The following is a 23,521-nucleotide window of genomic DNA, read 5'->3' on the forward strand; positions in this document are numbered from 1 at the left end:
ACAACCCTTGCTTCCTGGGTAGGTCATTTTGGGGGGTCAGAATGCAAACTCAGCCCCCTCATTCTTCCTCAGGCAAGCAAGGGGTGGGGGGGATGGAGCAGCCTAAACCTTTTTTATCGGTTTCCATTGTATACCGTGCTATTTAAGGTAAGTTGCTCGGGTCTGTGAGGCAGACAAGATGCCCGCCAGATGTTGGGAGACAAAAATCAGCATTCAGTGTGTGCACCTCTCCTGCCTGGTGCACAGAGCTGTGGGCAGCCAGCTCTGAGGCTGTCCTCACAGAAGGGCCCTGTGTCCACAAACCAACTGGAAGCCTCCTGCTCTTGGAGCCCACCCATGCCAGAGCCTCATAGAGCTCCCTCACCCACCTGCGGCCCTCAGGGCTGCCTCTTCTGATCCCTCTTTCCCATGAAACACACACAAACATACAGCAGAGGTGACTGAGTGGCTATGAAGAATTTATCAAATTATTGAAAATGTTGGCATTTAAACTATTCATGTGCATACATAGAAGTTATATGGAACCTTCAGGTTCACTGGAGCACAAACACGGCACACACAATGAGCCCGACAGAAGCAAATGAAACCAGACTTGAGGAAAAAAAACCAAACTGGTTGTCCTGGCCAGGCATGACGTGCCTACAATTCCTGCATGCGGGAGGTTGAGGCAAGAGGATCAGGAGTTCAAGGCCAGTTTTAGCTACTTAGCAAGCCTGATCTACCTGAAACATTGTCATACACAATCTTTTTTTTGTCTGTTTGTTTAGAGACAGGGCTTCCCTGTGTAACAACAGTCCTGGCTGTCCTGGAACTCGCTTTGTAGACCAGGCTGGGCTTGAACTCACATGCCTGCCTGCCTCTGCCTCCCAAGTGCTGGGATTAAAGGAGTGCACCACCACCGCCCGGCTTGTGGATGTTCTTTCACTGGTATGGACAGAGCAGGAAAAAGGGCCACTGTGATGGTGGCTTCATCCCACCACTCAGATTCCCCTTCCCTACCTTTAGGGGGAAGGGGCCTATTTTCAGACAATATCCCCTATATATATATATATATTAGCTCACAAAATCTTGATGTGGGAAACACACCCAAGAACCTATTGGAATATGTCCTTATAAATATATTTATATCAGAAAAAACAAGGCACTTTGGGAGCATGACAGCTTTCTCTCCTATGTGTACATCATTCTAGGCAGAAAGTAAAATTGGTTAGTTTCTCAAGTGAATTAACAGTTAAAACTGTTCCCGGCCTTCACTGAGGCCCTATTAAAGTGGACAAGGCGGGAAGCACAGAAGGCACTTCCTGTGCCACACCTGGTCCCAGGTCGGATGGGCACTGGCCAAGCTCGAAGCTTGCTGCCCCAAGAGGGCTGACATATCTCCTGAATCGGAGCGCCTGGCCCTGGCACACTGCCTCCCTCCCCAGGCCCTGAGGTCAAGTAAGGGGCTGCAGCAGGAGGCAGTCCTAGTGCAGAGCAGGGACACGGTGGGAATGCTTAAGCAGGGTCACCAAAGCCACAGAGACCTCAATCTGTCCAAGCTGGCGCTGCACAGTCGGAGGATCGGCGCCACGGGAAGAGATTTCACATTAGCCCTGACAACACTGCCTCAGCTCTGCGGTGACATTGGCCAGGGTCGTTTTTGAGGGCGCTCGAGCTTCCACTGGAGGCGAGCTGGAGCTTGGGCCAGCTGCTCTGAGCCTCCAAGGGACCCCCTCCCTGCCGGAATGAAATCATCTCAGGACCAAGGCAAAGCCACAAGTCACTTCTGACACTACCGATTGCAAGCTGGGCCCCTGGGCCACAGGAATGGGGGCAGGCCCCCTGGGCTAGGCAGACCAGGAAGGGAGGTCGCTCCTCGGCTTCAGCACTTAGGAGTCCTTATGGGACACGGCTTTATATGCTTACCAGCTGCAGCCCAGTTTAAATAATCACCAAACTCTGTATTCTACAATTACAGAATTCCATGAACACACCTATTTGCACTGGGTCCTTTCTTATTTGAAAGGGCTCTGGGTTTAAAGAAGCATGTTTTAATTTTTCTGTACACATCCGCCTAAGTAGAGCCTAGAGGACTTCTCAGCTGACTGGGTCCCCAGCCCCCCAAGCCGAGGAGGCTCCGCAAGGCCGGCTGCTACAAAGCGCAGAGCTTGGCTGCATGGATTTTAATGAGAGCGTCAGGCAGAGCTGTGCTGTTGCTCTCCGGGACTTGCAGATCATTACCAAACCAGCTGTAGGATGAGAACACAGCACATCGAAACCCTAGGAGGTCACTGAGCTAATGATCTAATCCTACCTTCCGCAGACAGGGCCCCTCCCCATCTCCTCCCGCCCCCAGTCTTTCCTGGTGGACTCCGTCCATTCCAGAAGCCAGGCCAATACCGCCCCTTCAAGGTCGGAACAGAACCATACTGAGTGGCTCTGGCTCCCCTTTCCCAGAGAGCAGGAGGAGGGAGTAATTTAGTCAAAACCATTAGGCACAAGCCCTGCTCTGGCCAGGCCCCAGGACTTCTATCTGGAAGGACCACTGCCCTCCCCTGCCTCTCCGGACCCTGCTGGGCTGCAGCGGGGTCAACAGCCATTTTAAGGTTCTGATGAAAGCCCCTTTCGGCTTCTAAGACACAAGGTGGGAAACATGCGCAGCATGGAGTGCCAAGCCCTGTGCCAGACACTGGCTGGGGGAGGGGACAGGGACAGACAGGGCACTCTGGAGTAGCCACAGCAGGGGGGCCTGCTGGCACCTGCGTGCTCACCACCTCAGAGTTCAAGAAAGGAGGCAGAGGGGAGGTCCTCAGCAAGTGCAGGCGGCAATGCCCGTGATTGCACTCTCCTCAAGCCAGAGGGGTTTATGAGGGCTTTGGCAATTACTACAACCATTGCTGTGCTGGGTAGAGACAGATCCTGTTCCTCTTTGTTTCAGGCTCTGAAGCCAGCGAAGGCGATTTCAGCACAAGAGCCACACAATAGTTGGGGCAGAGAGAAGAAAGCTTGCTGTTGGCCAGAGCTGTCCAGTGTTTTCCTGAATAATAGCACCTGTGTATTAGTTCTGGGAAGGGGGTATACGGGGCATCAACATCACCATACACAGTGAGGAGGGAGGCAGGAAGAAGACCCCTGTCCTCCCGCCTTTCAGCCTTCGTGGCTGCCAGGCCCCCCCAGGCAGGTACCTGCTGCGGCTGCCAGCCTGAGGGACTGAAGTTTCTACAGCTGGCAGAACCTATGCTTAAACTGGGGAAACAAAAGGGGGAGCGAATGGCAGCACCTGCCAAGGCTGGCCACCCCACTCCTCCTCTCTACTCTGGTTCCCCAGTACAGCTCCTATGCCACAATACTGGCTGGAGATAGAAAGGGGAAATAAACGGTTACAAGAGAGGCTGTGAGTATCAAAGTTGTACTAGTGGGGCTGGCACAGACTGTGAGCCCTGCATTCGGGAGGTCTGGAGTAGAATGGAGCCAGGGCTGCTTTGCCCACACTCCAGCAGGTGCTCATTATTTGGTCCCAGAAAACACAGGTGATTTGGAAACAGGAAGCCTGGGCTCTGCTCTATCACTATCTGTGTGACCTTGAGAGGGTAGGAGCCAAGGTATTCCATTCTCTTCCAGTCCTGCGGTGCTCCTGACAGTCAGCAGAGGCCCAGGTCCCTGTGTGTCAGGGCTAGTTTGGTCATGAATATCAGAGGTTAAAACTGGGCTGTGCAGTCTAAAGGCACATGGGGTGGGGAAGGGGCATGCAAAGGACACCTGAACACCATGCTCACTAAGGAGCATGGGAGGAAGGCAGCAGCCCAGCCTCCAGGAAGGCATCACTTCTGGGCAAAGAGGTGAGACATTCTTTAGGGGCCTGATGCCTTCTGGAACAAAGGCATCCAGACAAGGCTGAACAGAAGCAACCCTACCTGCTGCAGAGGGCTGAGTGTGGGGCAGAGGGGTGTGACAGTCTAGTTGCCAGGGCATGCGGCCTGCCCTATACTCTCTGGTATAGAAAAGGGACCAGCTGTGTCCACACAGGCCGTACCTATAGCTTTAAGACCAGGAGACAGCATTATTTGAAGTAGCCAAATGGAAGGGTTCTGAGGAAGGCCATGGGTTAAAAGGGTTCTTAGGAGAAGGCACTATCTCCAGTTGAAACCCAACCAAAGGGATCTGTTGTAGGGTTTTCCTTCCTTTCAATAGTTAACAGTCACTTGAGGAGAAGAGGGATCAGCTCAGCTATGGACCCTCAAGAGTCCACGGCCAAGGAAGAGGGGAAGACGTACATGGGGACTTGGAGGAAGCACTTGGCTAGATCTTTGGTTGCTCTGGGGAAGGTTTTGGCCCTTGCAATTCTACTTGTTCCCTCCCTTGTTTCCCATGAGACTGTTATGACATCAAGAAGGCAGGTAAGAAAGACACAGAAAGGAATGTGGGCAGCAGGCAGGAAGCTAATCCGACCAGTCGTCTTCATCAAATTCAGAGGAGTCGTCTTCCGAGTCGCTGTACTCAACAGCAATCCGACGTGACAGGATGGTGGCCACATCATTGCCCACTACGTCACGCTTCTCTTGTTCCCGTTGCTCTTCAACCTTTCGAAGCTGAAAGCCTGGTGGGAGAGGGAGCAGAGTTAAAAATCACAGCCCTAGCCTAGAAATCCTCAAGAACGAGACTGAGTAAGGCCCAGTGATCAGGACAGGACTGTAAAGAACAGAAAGAAGGAAAGATAAGGTTCAAGGAATCCACACCCTGGGTCATGGGCTCCTCTGAAAGGAAGGTCAATGTTCTTCCTGGCTGCGGACATGTTCCTTTTTTCACCAGGCTTCTGAAGGTGGACGACCACCCTACCCTGTCAGGCAAATGCTCAGACTGCTCAAAGTCCCTAGCTACAGCAGGGCTCAGAGGGTCACCAACAGGACAAACCACACCAAACCCTTGGGACCAACTCTGGCCTCAAAGAGAAGGAGAAAGAGAGAAGAAGGACATAGACAGTGGAGCAGAGAAGACAGCTGCAGCTGAGTCTGGCTGAAAAGTTGCCTGCAGGGACAGTGATTCATTTTCTTCTGGGGATCTTTCCCCTAAGAAAAAGCATGCATGTCAACACATTCAACATGCTCATTTCAAGGAATTCCAGGATCCCAGCTTAAAAATAATTCATGTTCAACAAATGTAGAAAGAACTCTTAATCTCACCATTTTAGGGAAGCCCCACCCCCACCTCCAAGGTCCCAATCGCTCAACTGTTCAGGAAAGATCCTGTACCCCATCCAGCTTCAGAAAGGGTGCAGTCCTCAGACCCACCACCGGGATTTACCTTGGCGGATGGCGGAAAGCAGGTCACTACGCGCATCACTCACAGCAGGCAAAGAGGACTTGGGCTTGGTGGCATCAGAAAGAGGTGGTGGTGGTGCAGCAGGTTGTGCATCAGCACCACTAAAGGGGAGAGGTGGGGGCCCTGGAGGGGGAGGTGGTGGGGGAGGGGGAGGAGCACCTCCAGCTGGTTGGGACAAGGGAGGTGGTGGCATTGGGTAGTCAGCTGCTGGTGGAGGAGGAGGAGGGGGAGGGGCAGCGAAATCAGGGTGAGGTGGAAAAGATGGAGGTGATGGTGGCGGAGGGGTCCCAGGAGATCCAAATCCTATAGGTGGTAGTGGAGGCGGCACACCCATTGGAGGTGGAGGTGGAGGAGCAGGTGGTGGAGAAAAGCCAGGTTTGGGGCCTGGTGGAGAGCTCAGAGGAGGAGCTGGGGGTGGATGGCTTGGGCTGACCACGCTGGTTCTTTTGGGTCCAGCCAAGACAGATCCTCTTTGGTTGTCTGCAGGGTAGCTAAAAGGCCAAGGAGACAAGACTCAGCATCATTCTCACGACACCAACCTGCCCAGAGGCAGGCCTACCTATAAGCTCAGGCCCTCCTTACTTTACTCTCTCATTTCCCTGTGGCTCAAACAGAAGGAAAGGAGCAGCACTATGGGGAAAGAACTTTCCAGAAACTGAAGCAGACTATCAGAGGGCTGCCCTGGCAGGTAGGGCCAAGGGACAGCTCTTAGATCCCTTTAGCCTTAGCTTTCCAGGAGATGGCTCCATTCTGAACCCTCTTAGGGAGAGGGGCCCATGGGTGGTTGCCAGTTTAAGCCTAGAGCTAGACCTAAGTACATACAGGAAAGAACTAGAACAAAAATTCAAAACTGAGCGGTAGGAGTGCACATCTTTAATCCATGCACTCAGGGGACAGAGAATCTGAATTCAAGGCCAGCCTGGACTGCAGAGTTCCAGGACAGCCAGGACTACACAGAGAAACCTTGTCTAGAAAAACAAAAACCAATCAAACAAAAAAATTCAAGCCCTATCCGTCCACTGGGTTCTGTTTCTTAGGCTCTGACTACTCATTGGATTTGGTGGGTGCAAAAATCTGGCCAAATGGAGGTAGGATATTATGTAGTCCAGGCTGGCCTAGAACACACGACGATCTTCTGTCTTGGCCTTCCATGTGCTAAAATTATGGGGTTTGTTTATTTGGAACAGGGTTTCACTATGTATGTTATCTCTGGCTGGCCTAAAACTTGCTATGTAGACCAGGTTGGATTCAAATTGAAAGAGATCTCTGCCTCCTGAATGCTGGGATTAAAGCACATACCACTACACTACCAGGAATGCTGACTCAAGCCCTTAATCCCAGAGGCAGGCAATTCTCTGTCCTTTGAGTTTGAGGCCAGCCAGGTCTACAGAGCGAGTTCCAGGACAGCCAGAGCTGTTACCCAGAGAACCCCTGTCTCAGAAAAAAAAAAAAAAAAAAGAAAGAAAATTATGACTTTGGAGGGAGAAGACTTGGGTTTTAGCGATGTGAGGGCCCAGAATGGGGAAAGAGGAAGAGGCCAGCACTGTCTGAGGTCTCCATCTGATCCTTCACATATCCAGCCACAAAATAAGCAGAATCCAGGGAAAAAATAGCGCCTTTGCAGATAAGAGAACAGAGGAGTCTAAAGAACCCTCAGACCCTTCTAGCCACCATGGGCAATCCTTTGTCCACGTCGGCCAAAGACACCAACAGACAAATAAGCAAAGGGACAGACTGCAAGTCGCTTAGTCGTGTCTCCCTTTCCAGTGGGCTGTTCCCCTCCCTCCTGCGATGCAGTCCTGATGGTCTAGAACTCACAAGTAGTCCAGGCTAGCCTTGAATTCTGCTGGGCTGACAGAAGTGAGATGAAGGTCTACTAGGTCCCCCATCCTGATATTTCATCCAAGTTGATGTGTGTGGGCAGTGGCACGCCTTTACTCCCAGCACTTGGGAGGCAGAAGCAGGCAGACCTTTGAGAGTTTGAGGCCAGTCTGGTCTATAAAGTGAGTTCCAGAACAACCAGAGCTACAGAGAGAAACCTTGTCTTGAAATAATAAAAAATAAAAATAAATAAATAAAAGAAAAAAGTCATCACTCCTGTCCGTGAGGTAACAACAACACTGCTAACAGATGACAAATGATATTCCTATGATCTTACACACGCTTGCCTCAAGTCACCTTAGTGGTCCTGACCTAGACTCTGAACTCTTTACTTTGTTCTTGAGTATTCTACTACCCAGGATGGATGCAGAAGTTCTGCCATTTACCTGAATTCTGCTGGTGGGGGAGGCAAGTTGTCTTCAGAGAAGGAAGGAGAAGGTGAGGAGGTGGAGTCTGATTGTGGTGGTGGTGGGTAGCTGCCTGTATCCACATTTTCAACAGAGCCAATGCTGCCATTCTGGTAGACCAAGGTGGATGAGTATCTGATAACATAACCAATGTCAGAGTGGTTGTTTAGAGTCTATTTCCATCCAAAGTACCAAACTGTGCTTAAACACACAGAGCCTGAGTGACCCTCTTATTCATTATGTATACAGTGGGGTTTTTTTGGTGTGTGTGTGTGTGTGTGTGTTTTTTTTTTTGCCTGACACCAGAAGAGGGCACCAGATTTCATTACAGATGGTTGATGGTTGTGAGCTACCATGTGGTTGCTGGGAATTGAACTCATGACCTCTGGAAGAGCAGTCAGTGCTCTTAACCCCTAAGCCATCTCTCCAGTCCCTGGCTCTCTCTTTTTTTACTAAAAGATACCACATAAATGCATTTGACACAAGAGTTATTAAGGGAGGAGCCAGGCACTAGTGGCACATGCCTTTAGTTGCCTGGTCTACAGAATGAGTTCCAGGACAGAGAAACCCTGTCTCAAACAAACAAACAAACGAACAACAACCAATAACACAACAACAAAAAAGTTATTAGGGAGGAACAAAATAAGGAGATTCCCCATGTATTTCCTGTTACGCCAAAATTATACTTTAGGCTAGGTGTGGCAGCCTTTAGGTCCAGCACCGGGGAGGCAAAGACAGGTGATCTCTGTGATTATGAGGCCAGTGCGGTAGACATACCAAGTTCCATGCCAGCCAGGGTCACAAATGAGACTTTGTCTCTCTTATCTCAGTATCTCTCTATGTGTACATATATGTACACACACACACACACACACACACACACACACACGCACACACGCACACACACATAAAATCAAACCCAGCAGTTTTTTTAAATGCTCTCCCCAAATATTAGGCACAACTAAACCTGAATCCCAAAACCTTAAGGCAAAGAATGAAGCCAAGTTCCAGAGGTTAGCTGCAAACACGTGACTGGCATGCAGCCTGATTTTGAAGTAGGCAAGTCCATGGAGTGTTCAAAGGCTAAGGACGCATTTGATTGCAAAATCAAATCAAAGACAAATGCAGGTTGCCATGTGGTGGCACATGTGGTTTCTCTGCCTTGGCCTCTAGCACATGACGAGTGGCTGCTTAAAGCAGGGTGCTAGAGCTAGTTGCATGAAAATCCATTTCTCTGAGCGCTGGGCCCTGGGTGAGTTGGCTCTGGACAAACATCAAAACTCCATACAAGCATGAACACACCAAGCAAGAAGCCTACGTATTGGCATAAGTACACTGGGCACCAGCTAGCAAAGCTGGCTGCTCCACCTTCTCTTCCTCTCCTTCACAGCACTGCTGAGTTCTAGAGCTTATCCAACAGGTCCCAGGAAGAGCTGGAGGGATGGAATTAAGGTAGACGATGCTCTACTGCAAAAACCCCCCAAATCTGGGCACATTTCTCTGACAAATTCACCCACAAGCATGTTCTTATAGAGTGGCCAAACAGCCAATTCTAAACCTCTTGGATAATAGGAAAATGGGGGGTGGGGAGAGCACTCCTAATCCTTACTACCTAAGTCTCAAAATGAAACATTTTTTTGTTTTGTTCTTTGAGACAGTTTCTTTGTTACAGTCTTGGCTGTCCTGGAACTAGCTCTGTACACCAGATTGGGAGACACACATTTTTGACAGTTGGCATTAAGGCCTCAGAGTCAGTAATCCTGTGCCCTGTGACTGTCAGAATGGGGTGGGACTGGGGAATAAAGCCGCCTCTTACTGGGTAGTGAGATCAGTGAAGGCACCCTTAGTACTGGCTTCTCTGTAGAAAGGTCATTTTTCCTCTCACTGTCTTCATCATGCTTATGAAACAAATCTCTGAATCCAGGAAGAATAAGTGTCACAAGTGTCAAGATTTTTAAAAGTCAAGATTTTCATGGTAGAGTTATTCCTAAAAGCAAGAACAACTCAACTCTTTCTTTTTATCACTCCTCAACATCCAGTATGGGCTGGCATGGTTCTTTGACAGCCAGAATGCGATGACTTTAGAGGAAAAGCCAGGGTGACACTCATGCCAAGCAGTCATGGTGACTTGGCTTTGAATGTCACAGGGGTCAGACATCAGGATAAGCATCAAACCAAGCTTTAAATCCATTCTCCCCTTTAAACCTCCAGTGTGATTTGGTATTGGGAAATGGGTCAGGACGACATCCCCCACTTCCCACAGAGATATATAGCCTCCACAGTAGCCCAGCAACCTTTCCCGCACTGACTCTAAGGTCTGCATTCAGTCCCTTTGGCTAGCCTCTCTCCAAAGACTGACAAAAACCAGCTGAAAAATCTGTTTTGGTAACGAGCACAGCTTATCTACCCCCCCCCCCCCTCCGGTACTCAACTCTTCAGCACAACCTTCTTGTGTGCTCTGGAAGCAAAGGATTCCCAAGACCACTTTTCCTGCTCTTTCAATCTCCCCTCCGAGGCCTTAGCTATACTGGTTTCCAGCGGAATGGCAGCACTAAAGCATGGACCTTCCCTTTCAGCCTGCTTCAGTCACCTCATCTAAACCGCTGAGTCTTTTGCCTTACTTAGGAATTTCATCACCAGATGGACACTCTGAGCAGTCAGCTACGGCTGCTCTAAAGGCAGTGAGTTACCCCATTGACCGCTCACAGTCAGTTACAGACTGACTCCTGCTCCACACTCCCCTCTCACTACTGCACTTGACTAGTTAAAAAAAAAAAGTAGTTAACTTAGAGTGGTATTGGTCTAAACCCTACTGCTGGATTTTAAAGGATGTGGAAGGTATCATGCCAGGCAGTGGTGGTGGCACATGCCTTTAATCTCAGCACTCGGGAGGTAGAAGCAGGTGAATCTCTGTGAGTTCGAGGCCAGCCTGGTCTACAACAAGAGCTAGTTCCAGGACAGCCTGGGCTGTTACTCAGAGAAACTGTGTCTCGAAAAAACAAAAATAAAAACAAAACAAAACAGGAAACCCATCACCTACCCAGAAGGTCCCAGTTTTTCTTTGGATTCGACAAATTCTTGTCCCATCTTCATTTTCTCCCACTCTTCCTTTCGTGTCTTGATTTTGCGTGGGTTTACATTCCCTCTATTCGGATTATCTTTCTTTTCTTTCTAGAATGAAAAAGGACAGAGAGCCTTTGTAAAACACTTTCTAAAGGGCTTCATTAAAATTCTACCCATCTCCGTGGACACACTCATGAGATGATTTGCCTAGACAACACATAACAGCAGAATTTACAGAATCACCAGGTTTGCAGTGACCTGAGGCCGTCTAATTCAAACCACCTCCTGGGCAAAACATTTGCTCGGTTTCACAGACAGGAACCCTGAGCAGAAAGGAGGGCTAGCCAGTCACCTCTCCGGGTAGCTGCCCCACCTCTTTAAACACTCTAGTAAGCACTTATTTGTTATTTGTTGTGCCACAAAGGTCAGTTAAGGGACAAGGATTGACCGATCTAGAGATCTGGGGCCGACAGAAGGAAACAGTTAAAAAAACGAAACAAAAATAAAACCAATGAGGGGTTTTCCAGCTCCCGCAGCTGCACAGCCTCCGGTGCTCTCTTGGGCCTGCTGACAGCCATGCTAATGGGACTGCGAGGTCAATGCTGGCAGGTCACACAGCACCAGGCAGCCCCTGGCTTCACCCACACAGTAGTGAAGGGGTTAATCTTCTGCTGTAAACCAAATATTGCAGAACCTGGGGCTTGTCACTGAGAAATGAGCTGCAAAACCGGCAGGGATGGGACCAGGCTAGCAGAGTGTCCAGCAGAGTCAGGTGCAAATTGCAAGAAAAATAAATGATGAATAGAAAAGTCAATTTGTAAAACTCAGCTCAAATATACTCAATTGTTAATAGTACCAGGGGAACGAGCACATTTTTGGTGTGATTTATACTTTCTCATCCCGGTGGTGTTTGGTGTGGACACATTCTTTTTCTTTTTTAAGAGTTTTACCTGGCATCCAAGCAAGCAGCCACTTGGAATTACTTCACATAAGACAGGCTTCCTTTTCATCCCCCCTCCACAATCGTGCCTACTGATGTGTAGAACAGAGGCCCCTTTCCCCTCACCCTATGCTTTCTCTTCTCTTTCATGATATCCTTGGTGTCCTGCAGCATCTTCTCCTTCCAAAGATCAAAGAAGTAGGAAGGGTTGGTGTAGAATTTGAGTGCCTCTTTTCCATCATCCCTGGATAGAAATGAAGACAAGTAGCTGTCAGTAGAGAGATGAGCTCCCACCCGAATCCAATATTCCAACACCAACCAGTTAGCAGTTTTTACACTACGGAACCATGAAACCATTCACACTGATTGCATTATCTCCTCTCCTGCACGGATTCTCAATGGTTCCGAATGGTGTCCCTCAACTCCTCACAGACCTTTGCTGTACCTTCAATTCCCATACAGGGATGTGCATGGTCAGAGCGAGAACAGGCTAGAGCAACAGGAACTCTGATTATTTCGATCATCTGCAGGGTCACAGGACAGCTCCCTAAAGATATCTGGGTACTGTGTACCTCTAAGGAGATTTCTATCACTGGTTCCCCTTCCCCAGAACTCTGTAAGAAGCACTGAGGTCTTCTCCACCAACCTGAAACCTGTGCTCTCTCACACAGATAAAGAGCACACTGCTACTTCTTGCTCCCTTCTAGAGCAGCTCAGTGCCCAATACCAATCCAAGGGGACCCATTGAACACAATGGCCAACTCTTTAAAAACTACAAGGTCCACTCAGAGGCAGAAGCAGGTGCATCTCTTGAGTTCAAGGCTAGCCTGGTCTACAGAGTGAGTTCCAGGACAGCCAGGGTTACATAGAGAAACCCTGTCTCAAAAAAAACCAAGGCAAAACCAAACCAACCAAACAAACAAACAGTAAGAAAAACAAAGTTGGAATCTAGGACTGGTGGTACATGTCTATAATCCTGGCCCTGAGGAGGCAGGGAGAGATGCGTCAGGAGTTCAAGCCCAACCTAGACTGCAGAGAGAACCTGTCACAAAGAGAACCACATATGCAAACAAACAAACAAGCAAACAAACACAAAAGGTTGAGTCTGAGACCAGCCTGGTGTATATAACAAGTTCCAAGACAGCCAGGACTACATAGAGAGATGCTGTCACAAAAATAAAATAAAATAAAATACAAACAAACAAACAAAAACTCCTGAAAGGCAATTCTACTTGTCTCTCAAAATACACAGAATGCAGTTATAAATCAAACACTAATAATTCCTTTTAAAAAATACCTGAGACTTAATTTATTTTCATTTAATTTATATGTACATGTGTCTCTATGAATGTATAGACACATGTGCAGGTGCCCACAAGGCCAGAATCAGATCCCCTGAAGCTACAGTCACAGGCAGTTGTGAGCTGCCTGATGTAGTGCTGGGAACTGAACTTGGTCTTCTGCAAGAACAGTAAATTGTTCTTTTTTTTTTCTTTTAAGATTTTATTTATTTATCATGTATACAGAGTTTTGCCTGAACATATACTTGCAGGCCAGAAGAGGGCACCAGATCTCATTACAGATGGTTGTGAACCACCATGTGGTTGCTGGGGATTGAACTCAGGACCTCTGGAAGAGCAGCCAGTGCTCTTAACCTCTGAGCAATCTCTCCAGCTTCGCAGCAAATGTCGAACTATCTCCCCAGGCTCTGACACTAATAACTTCTTTATTAACCAAATCTTGTTCTGAGTTAGAGAGATCACTATTTGTTTCTGTTAGGCTAAATCTACATAACTAAGAGGAGATAGTAATTCTGGTATTTTGTGTCTAAAAAAAGAAAATACTGTTTCCAGAAGGATGAAATATCTCAATATTATCTGCTTATTCTATCCTACCATACAAATACTATATCATATCCCTTTCAGTATTATGAGGTATGTCAATTCTTTCTGTCATACAACTCTATCCAAACTCAATCAGACTAAGACATGGCAGCCACAGGGGAAAGCAAGATTTCATATAAGAGTAACCAAAGGGCAGATACTCTGAGCCTCTTCTCTATCTGAGCAAGAAGTTACCAAGTTTCTATCTGATGCTCTCTGAACAGACCAGTGTCCTTGACTCACAGAGGTACGTACACACACACATGCATGCTGTTTTGCAGTGTACCCATGTCTGACAGACAACGTCCACCTCCAGCTACTTGTAATTACTTTTTACCTGTTCCAAAGTTATTTATGGATACAAGCAAAATAAATATTCACTTTCTACTTTTGTTTAGTTGGTCTGTGCATGATGACAATATTACCAAAACACCAGAAGGGAGGACTTAAAGCCATCTTTAAGGCTACTCTCCTTTTCCCATGTCTATCTACAGCAAGGTAGGTCCTTGCAGAAAATATCTAAAGGGCATACAAAATGAAGGACCAACACTCACATGGAAGGACACCACTTACTCCCCCTCCCAAGGCCCTCTCTAGCCTAGAGCAGCCAATCTGAGGCTGCTTCCACTAACTCTGGGAATCTAGAGTTTTCCCAGTAAGTAGAAGCCCTGCTAGAATGCAGCCCTTGGGAATTCATGCTGAAGGACTGCCTGCTAACAAATCCTTTTGCTTCTGGAATAACTAAACTTCCTTGGATGGAATCCAGATGGACTAGCTTTTACCAAATTAAAGTCTGCAGCATGCACGGTTACGGCAAACTTTCAATACATGGTAGATGCAGCATGACTTTCAGACAGCAAGCGAGAGAACTTCGCTTTTGCTTTGCTGCCATACGCACCACTGGGGTAGACAGTAAGCTCAGTAAGAGTCTCTGATATAAACATTCTGTTTAGATATTTTAGACAATGTAGTGTTTTTAATCACAGATGCCCCCAACAAGGGAGCACTATTACCTGTAAGGACTTAGATTGTTGAGAGGTGGGGGGGTGTCACAGCTGTTGTAGGTTTCTAAAACAGGCACAGGCAGAGAATTTCTGTCAAAAAGCTTCTGGTCTTGGGTGGTAGAGCTTCTGAAGGCCTTTCGAGTGTTGATTCCTTGTAGTGACACTAAGAGAAGATGGAAGCCATTAGAAAATGGACGACAGGCTGTTTGAGCAAACCCTGAGTCACACCAGTCAGAGAGGCCTCAGCTGCTGCGTTTCTTGGCTGCAGCCGTCTGCAGCCAGGTTTTTCCCTCCCCCTCTGGGGAAGCCCCACAGGCTGTCAGCAGCCCAGCCATTTCATGACTGAACAGAACGAAGCAACACAAAGGTTTACTATGTGGCCAGATCACATAGCAGGCCTCGCTTTAGGTGAACGAGTCCTCCATGTACTTTTAAGGTAGCAAACAGTATTGAGGGAAAGGGGGTTAGAGAACAAGGGAACTGGGGAATGGGAGAAAGGGAGTGTGGCGGAGTTAAAAAGGTCTCTTTACACCATCTAGGCTTATGTCACTTCAAAGCAGAACTGCACCAGTCTCTCTGATTTCGCTCCTTGCGTTTTAACAAACCAGGGCAGAATTCTCAGACACTGCTCAGCAGAGCCTGCAGCTCTGGCTCAGCCTCCTTACCTTCTTCTTCCTTGGGATCCAGCTGAGTGACTTTAACTTGTACTCGGTCAACCCGCTCAGCAAGGGAGTTTACCCGGGAGGCAAAGGCACTTGCCTGAGTACAAATCTCTCCGAAAATGTCCTCTGCATATTTACCTAGAAAGAGCAAAGAGACCGAGTCACTAGTGCATAGGAATGACAGAAACACAAACCAGTGACCGAAGAGTGTATCATCCACCAAACACACAGGCGAGATATCCGCCATGGCCTTGGCAGTCTGTGTGTATATAGTCCATAACTAATAGAACCTTCTTGGCAAATTCTGAACAAAGACGAAATTCAAAGCAGGCTGAACAAAATCAAAAGGTATAATGTAAACAAATTAGTCCTGGAAGAGCAGACAGTATATGCAAACATTTGTCCCCAGCTCTTAGCCCCTCCTATTCTGCAAAGCACCTTGTGAAATGGCGAGAGCAGACTAAGAGTTGAGGAGCTACCAGGTGTCCATGATTAATACACTAGATAAGAAATTACTTCCTCAGTAGGATTTCAAAAGTCCACTGAAAACCAGGATGAGGGTATCTCTAAGGAGCCTGAACTTACGTGCACCCCACACAGAAATGCAGAACTGCTTCTAAGGGTGTAAAGGTCACCTTACGTCCTCTAACCCACAACTTTCAAAGTCTTTGCTCTAGGTTACAATCCTTCAAATCTACACCCCAGGGAGCAAGTGAAAAGCTGAAATGTTTAAGTCCTCCCTAAAAAACAACATACCACTGGTCTTTTTCCACAACGTCTCGCTTTTTAAAACAAGAAAGAGTTCTGTACTTTCAACCCTGAATGCAAGGAGAATTTGCAGCCAAAGAAACAGCAATTTGGCACCATATCCATATCGTTATTCCGAGCCACGAGGCCCTTTCTCAATAGGAATGGAAAGAGGTAGCAATGGATAAATTATCATCTCAGGTTTTTTTTACCCACAAAGCAAAGGCGGACATAAGTGACTGCCCAACCTAAAGATATTTTGAGACCTATTTAAAGTTAAGATCTCATTTTTTTCTAAGCTTCTAAGCTCAGAACATATTTGAGGGGGGAATTAGGCTAACTTAGTCTGAAAGGCCAAAACCACGCCCTCAGGGTTAACTACAGCCAACCCTCTCAGTGGAGCCCAGAGAACAAGGCATTGTGAACTGGTGGTGAATTAAAGTCGACGAGGAGTTCCTAACCCTGTATACCGCATGGTCCCATGCAGCAACAAAAATATTGGTATAATTTTTATATATTGATACAAATTTAAGGTTATTTTGGATATACTGTATATATGTTTCTACTCTCATTAAAGATACTTTTATATATTGATATAAACTTTTTTTTTACATTTTTTATTGATATTTATTGAGCTCTACATTCTTCTCTGCTCCCCTCCCTGCCTCTCCCCTCCCTGCTTCAATCCTTCCCCAAGGTCCCCAGGCTCCCAATTTACTCAGGAGATCTTGTCTTTTTATACTTTCTACTTCCCACATGTAGATTAGAGCTATGTAAGTCTCTCTTAGTGTCCTCATTGTTGTCTAAGTTCTCTGGGATTGTGGTTTGTAGGCTGGCTTTCTTTGTTTTATGTTTAAAAACCACCTATGAGTGAGTACATGTGATAATTGCCTTTCTGTGTCTGGGTTACCTCACTCAAAATAATGTTTTCTAGTTCCATCCATTTTCCTGCAAAATTCAAGCTGTCGTTATTTTTTTCTGCTGTGTAGTACTCCATGTGTAAATGTACCACATTTTCCTTATCCATTCTTCAGTTGAGGGGCATGTAGGTTGTTTCCAGGTTCTGGCTATGACAAACAAAGCTGCTATGAACATAGTTGAGTACATGTCCTTGTGGCACGATTGAGCATCCTTTGGATATATACCCAAAAGTGGTATTATTGGGTCTTGAGGAAGGTTGTTTCCTAATTTTCTGAGAAATCACCACACTGGCATCCAAAGGGGTTGTACCAGCTTGCATTCCCACCAGCAATGCAGAAGTGTTCCCTTTTCCCCACAACCTCTCCAGCATAGTTGTCATCAGTGTTTTTGATCTTGGCCATTCTTACAGGTGTAAGATGGAATCTCAGAGTTATTTTGATTTGCATTTCTCTGATGACTAAGGATGTTGAAACTGTTGTTGTTTTTTAAAGACAGGGTTTCTCTGTGTAGTTTTGGAGCCTGTTCTGGAACCCACTCTGTAGACCAAACTGGTCTCAAACTCAGAGATCCACCTGTCTCTGCCTCTGAAGTGCTGGCATTAAAGGCATGTGCCACCACTATCCAGTCAATTAAGACATTCTAGTAAAAAAAAATGTAATTTAGTAAAAGAAACACAGATAATTTGTATTATGGGGAATGTAATAATGCAGGGATGTAATAAGCATGTGCAGACATCCCTGAGCTACAACTATTATTTGTAAGAGCAAGAGTATCTAGTACTAGGATGGGGACCAATACCACATGGATGACAACAGGGCGGAAGTATCAAAGTATTTGGTCTAGAAGTCAGGCACGGTGGCACACGCTTTTAATCCCAGAACTAGGAGGCAAAGGCAGAGAATTCTTGCCTGTGGAGGTCACAGAAAAACCTTTGAGACTTGGTTCTCTCCTATCATGAGGGTTCCAGGAACTAGACTCAGGCTGCTGGTCTTGGCAGCAACCACCTTTACCCATAGAGTCATCTCATTGGTTCTCCCTTTTCTACTTTAAAAAGAATTTTATTTGAATATTGTAAAATGGGAGATGGATACAGAAGAATGGAAAAGAAGACAGGACTTGAAGAAGTCTTTACACAAGGGCAAAGAATTTACATTATTCCATAATGAGGAGCAAAAGGAAATTTTAAAAAAATGTATTTTTCAAACATTTATTAAGGTAGGCCAATGGCACACACAATCCTATTGGGAGATGGAGGCCAAGGTAAACCTGGGCAACTTAACAAGACCCTGTCTCAAAATCAAAAAGGTAAAAATAAAAGAGCTATGTATGGATATAGCTCATGTATGTATGTATGGATGGATGTACGAATACAGCTCATGTATGTATGTATGTATGGATGGATGAATACAGCACATGTATGAATGTATGGATGGATGTATGGATACCGCTCATGTATGTATGTATGTATGTATGTATGGATGGATGGATGGATGGATACAGCTCAGTGGTAGTAGGAGAACAAGAGGAGGAGGATGAAAATGAGCAGGGAAATTTTTGTTTACATATTAATGGACAACTTTTTTTAATATTTATTTATTTATTTATTATGTATACAATATTCTGTCTGTGTGTATGTCTGCAAGGTACGGCACCAGACCTCATTACAGATGGTTGTGAGCCACCATGTGGTTGCCGGGAATTGAACTCAGGACCTTTGGAAGAGCAGGCAATGCTCTTAACCTCTGAGCCATCTCTCCAGCCCCCTGGACAACGTTTTTTTTTTTAAATTCCAAGGCTAGGTTAGGCACGGTGGTATGCTTGCAGTCTTGGCACTTAGGAGGTGAAGGCAGGAAGATTCAGAGCATAATGTTATCTGTGGCTACACATTTAGATGAAGGACAACCTGAAGACCTGCGCTGTCAGAGATCCTGACTGTACCTAGCTGAAGAAGGACCATGTGATGTCAACTGTCAACGAATCAGAACGCCTGGCTGCTGGGAGGGTTTATAAGTTTTTCCCCATTGTTAAATAAACGAGTCTGCTGTATGTCTTCTACCTGACTCTCAGTGTCTGAGAAGTCGACTCTGTGCCTTCTCATCCCCTCCCCCAAGGAAGACATTAGGGCCCAGCAACGTCTGGCACCCGGAACAGGGTCTTCTAACATAGGTTTTGAGCTCGCCTGGTCAGAGTCCTTTTTCATTCCAGCTATAATTTTTGTCTTGCCCAGAACAGGGTCTAGTCATCACCCTCTCCTCACTCGCAATTCTGCAGTGCCCCCAAGACTGTATTTTGGCGAAAAGGTCCCTTCGGCAAGTAAAAGCACTGGGACCCCCATCCTTCCCTTCTTTTGTGTTGTCTGTCATGTTTGTCTGCCCATTCGGTCAGGAAGGCACATTTTTTTCTGTTTTGGTTCATTCAGTGTCTCCAAATAAGGACTGACCCCCTAGGATGCAGAAGCAAGACTTGGCTCCCAAATACTGTCATTTGGAGACACAGTGTGGGCATTCAGCTGTGGCGTAAAGAACCACAGAAGTTCCCCACTAATCACCAGATATAAAGGTCTGCTACAGTTTTCCACCCCTGTTCACTGTTGATTGCCTGCTGTCCCCCTTAGAGGAACCCTGACACACAGGATAGAGTGACCTGTTATCTGTGGAAGTGCCACATACACCTCAGCAGGGAGCTGAGGAGCAGCATGGGAAATAAGGGCCCAGAGGCTGGTGCTGGCCAGGCCTGAGTTCTCAAGGGTGCTGTCTGAGTCGTGGGTGTAGGTGACACTCCTAGGTGTGGCCTCAGAGGTAATAGGCTTCCCTAGCCTGGTGTGCAAGACCTTCTGGTGTCTGGCTTCCCACATGTGAGCAGCACAGGCATCTGCCCTGGCGCAGGACACACCACACAGGCCAAAGTGAAGGTTCTTGGCCCCTCTTGAACCTCCACTGAGCTGTGTGCCTGTCATCTGAGCTGCTGCTTCTTCCAGATGGTCCTGACAGGTCTATGACCCAGCAGACCTCACAGTAGTGCATGGAGGGAGGCCTCGGGCCGGCCTTAGGTTTTGGCAGCCTGTCCAAGAACAGCAGCATATTGCTGGTAAAGTTGGGTCCCGGAGCCTGAGGCCTGAACCACCCCAGGAGTCCGAACCCACTGGAACCATCCCGGACACCTGCTGCTTCTGTGGGGCCTGCTGGGACTTCGGTGGGTAGTATGAACGGTGGCAGCTTGGGCCTGGCCATTAGAGAGAGGCTGCATGCAGCAGGCTGCTCTGGTGTGTCCTCATAGCTCCTATCCCCTTGGACTCTCGGCAGCTGGTAGGTGGATGCAGCAGTGGTCACAGCTTTGTGCTGCTGCTGCTGGTCTATGCCCTTGGCTACCTGGGGCTGATCTTCAGTTAAGTGCTTCTGGTACTTGGGTTTCTCTGGATGCTGCCAGAGTCGTGGCCTAAAGGCCAGCCTCCTGAGTCATGTGCAGGCACCTTTGGACGACGAGGAGCAAGCCGTATGCTTTGGGGTACATGCCTGCAATCTGCCTGTCTGGGTTCATTTTCCAGCTACCAAAAGAGTAGAATGGCTAAGTAAGACAGTAAAGCACATGTGACCCTTTATTCGTCAATTTATAGAGATGCTCTTTGGAGAAACCATAGAACCAGAGTTCAATGATGTAAGGTTTACACTGAAAATGTAGACAAAGGAAAAATTATTCCTGACCTTCAGATTAGTACTGAAGGAAATTGTGAAACTGATTTGGAGATCAAATAAAATTTTTGTGAAAAGTGTTCGGATTCATGGGACAATGTGGGATACCCTGGAGCCCGTGACTGGTGATAGTCGGAGCACTGTCCACCTCCTTCTTAGGAAACCACTTTCAGAGATTAACTGGAAATCCCTGAACTGAATGGTTTATCAGATACTATCATTTTGGATATACTATCAAACTGACAATCACTTGCCAAAAAACAAGATCTTATCAGGGCTCCCTGCACTTCCAATAAAGATAGAGCCCTATACAGCCCCCCCTCCACTCCCATCCCTCATGCCACCCTGGCCTTTTCAGATTCTAACAAACACTCAGAGGACTGAGCCCTGGTACCTGTCACATATTAGATTTCACTAAACATCTATATCACTTTACTTCTCAGAAAAGTCATAGTTCCGACTCAATTAATGACTTTAGATTTGGAGCATGGCTCTCTCCTTCTCTAAACCCAAGAATGTTGTTAGAAGAAAAATTCAGAGTTTCTATCTCATATCAGAAGAGCCACCTGATGTGGGACAGAAGAAAACCAAAATTCTAGGGACTATTGTTGTCAAAACTCTGTTATATCCCCAAAATTCTATTTCTCTTTTTATTTTTGACTCTTTAGTACCTTTCTTTGGTTAAGCAACTTAAGTATATATTAACAGACTGATCGGTAGGTAAGTAGGTAGACTCATATATATTCAGTAGAATATTATTACATTTTTAATATGTCTGTGTCTCCATGTATGGCCCTGCCTATGCCTATCAACAATTCAATAACTTTCTGGGATCCTGGAAGACTTCCTACACCACTGGCAAACCCTACAATCCACAGGCACAAGTCATTGTGGAGAGACCAACAGAGCTCTCAAGGAGCTATTGGTCAGGACTATCTTGACAGAGACTAGGAGAGACCCTCATGTGTCCTTAACAGAGGTCCTTTTCTATATGAACTTTTTAGACTTGATGACAGGGAGCTCAGCCCAGTTCACAAGCACTGGGCATCCCTGCCAAGGAACACACCCCTACCCCTGGTGAGATGGAGAGATCCTATCTCCCTCCAGTGGCAGGCGCCAACCCCTCTAACCCGTGGGAGAGGGTATGCTTGTGTTTTTTCCTCAGACTGCCACAGCAAGTCCCAGTAAGAGATATATACCCAGCCATGGATCAGCATGCTTCCACCAAGGAGGGAATAACCCAGAATGGGTAATGTATGTATTCCCTTCTCTTGCTCTTACTGCCCCCCAAATAAATTGATTTATTATTTTTAATAATAATTAAATAATGATTAAAAATAATTCCTCACTTAAAAAAAAGTTTGGCATAATATAAAAAGGCTATCGGATCCTTCTTGGATGCTCAGACATGCATTAATTGGTGGGGTGTTATTGTTAATTCTTATTCTCTCTAAATGTCTATGGCAGATCCAACAGCAGGGGACAGAAACTAAGGTGACTTTTCAGGTGTTAATGGCTCTCTTGTAGTCCTCTGGTGTGTGTGTGTGTGTACGTGTGTATGTGTGTTTGTATTTTGTTTGTTTGTTTTTCGAGACAGGTTACTCTGTGTAGCTTTGGTGCCTGTCCTGGAACTAGCTCCATAGACCAGGCAGGCCTTGAACTCACAGAGATCTGCCTGCCTCTGCCTTCTGCATGCTGGGATTAAAGGCATGAGATACCACCACCCAGCACCATGCTTGGTTATTTGTAATTCAAATGGCTACTGCCTATTTCCCTAATCCTGGCAGCTCCCCAGGAATGTATGCTTTTTTAGGGATGGCAGTCAAAGACGGTAAGAGCTTGTTTGGCAGGACAACCTAAGACAGGCACAGTTCAGTTGCTGAGCCTTCCTGAGGCAGGGTCAACAAGGTCTGAGCAAAGAGCTATGACTCCCGCTGAGCACCCACGTAATAAATAAAAAGGGTGGATAAGTAGGAAGTTAAGGCCTATCAGACCAAAAGGAGTAAACCTAGAGATTGCCCAGTGCTCTCAAGAGGTCCTGATCATGCCTAGCCACAGGCGCTGTCAGAGGTACTGATCGTCCCTAGCCAATGAGGAACAACCATGCCATGTCAACTGTCAATGGATCAGAATGCCTGGGTGCTGGGAGGGTTTATAAGCTTTTTCCCCAGTGTTGAGTCTGCTGTATACCTTCTACCTGACTCCCAGCGCTTGAGAAGTTGATGTTGTACCTTATATCCCCCCCCCCACTCCTCCCCTGGAGGAAGAGGTTATCTTCCTTATCTCAATAATAAACAAAAAAATTCCAAATTAGAAACAGGAATGGTGGCAGCATTTGGGAGGCTCAAGGCCAGCCTGGGTCACACAGTTCTAAGTCAGCTTGAGCTACATAGTGACAGCCTGTCTCTAAACAAAAAAATTTCAAAGTTCAGAATTACAGAAGGAAAAAGTGAGATGTATGTTTTAGGCATATCACTGCTGGTTACAGGACATATCTAAGCAGACACTGAAAGAAAGGAGGCCAGAGGGAGGCTTGGGCAGTAGTTCACCTGAGACTTCACAGGGCAGCTATAATATTAGCACTCCAGAGCTAAGGCAGGAGGGTCACAAATTTGAAGCTAGTCTGAGCTACATAGTGAAACCCTATCTCAAAAAATAAGTTAAATAATTAATTCAATTTAATTAAAAATATTTTAGGCTAAGTCAACAAAGTCCCGAATCAGGACACAACTGGTAGGAACAGAATTTGTGACAGAGCAAATAACTCTTTGCTAAGTTTAAATATTCACTTTTAGGGCTGGCGATGTAACTCTGTGGCAGAGCAATGCTTGGAATGCATAGGGCTCTGGGTTTGAGCCTTAAGATAAGTAAATACAAAAATAAGTAATAAATGAGTACCTTGAGTCTTACTGACTTTTCTTCAGGAAAGTTATTTCATGTCTCTGAGCTTTCATTTGTTCATCTGAAAAATGGGACTATAACTTCCTAGATGTGTAGGAGTATTTGGTGATATTAAATGAAATTAT

The 23,521-nt window shown here is 46.6% G+C and overlaps 1 protein-coding gene across 4 annotated transcripts in view; it reads right to left on the reverse strand.

Annotated features, from left to right (window-relative positions):
* Positions 1-437: 437 nt before the first annotated feature.
* The window catches only part of Wasf2 (WASP family member 2), a 68,243-nt gene continuing 45,159 nt past the window's right edge, over positions 438-23,521 (reverse strand). For all 4 annotated transcript variants that reach the window (XM_048434113.3, XM_048434109.3, XM_048434111.3 and 1 more), the window contains 7 exons: positions 15,142-15,276; positions 14,486-14,639; positions 11,716-11,833; positions 10,627-10,757; positions 7,566-7,721; positions 5,281-5,789; positions 438-4,576 (listed from right to left, as the gene is read on the reverse strand). In XM_048434113.3, the coding sequence (XP_048290070.3) occupies positions 4,419-4,576; positions 5,281-5,789; positions 7,566-7,721; positions 10,627-10,757; positions 11,716-11,833; positions 14,486-14,639; positions 15,142-15,276 (1,361 nt within the window). In that variant the 3' untranslated portion in view covers positions 438-4,418. The remainder of the gene's footprint in view (positions 4,577-5,280; positions 5,790-7,565; positions 7,722-10,626; positions 10,758-11,715; positions 11,834-14,485; positions 14,640-15,141; positions 15,277-23,521) is intronic.

The sequence above is a fragment of the Myodes glareolus genome, chromosome 3, assembly GCF_982192425.1.
Source record: "Myodes glareolus chromosome 3, mMyoGla1.1, whole genome shotgun sequence".
NCBI lineage: Eukaryota > Metazoa > Chordata > Mammalia > Rodentia > Cricetidae > Myodes > Myodes glareolus.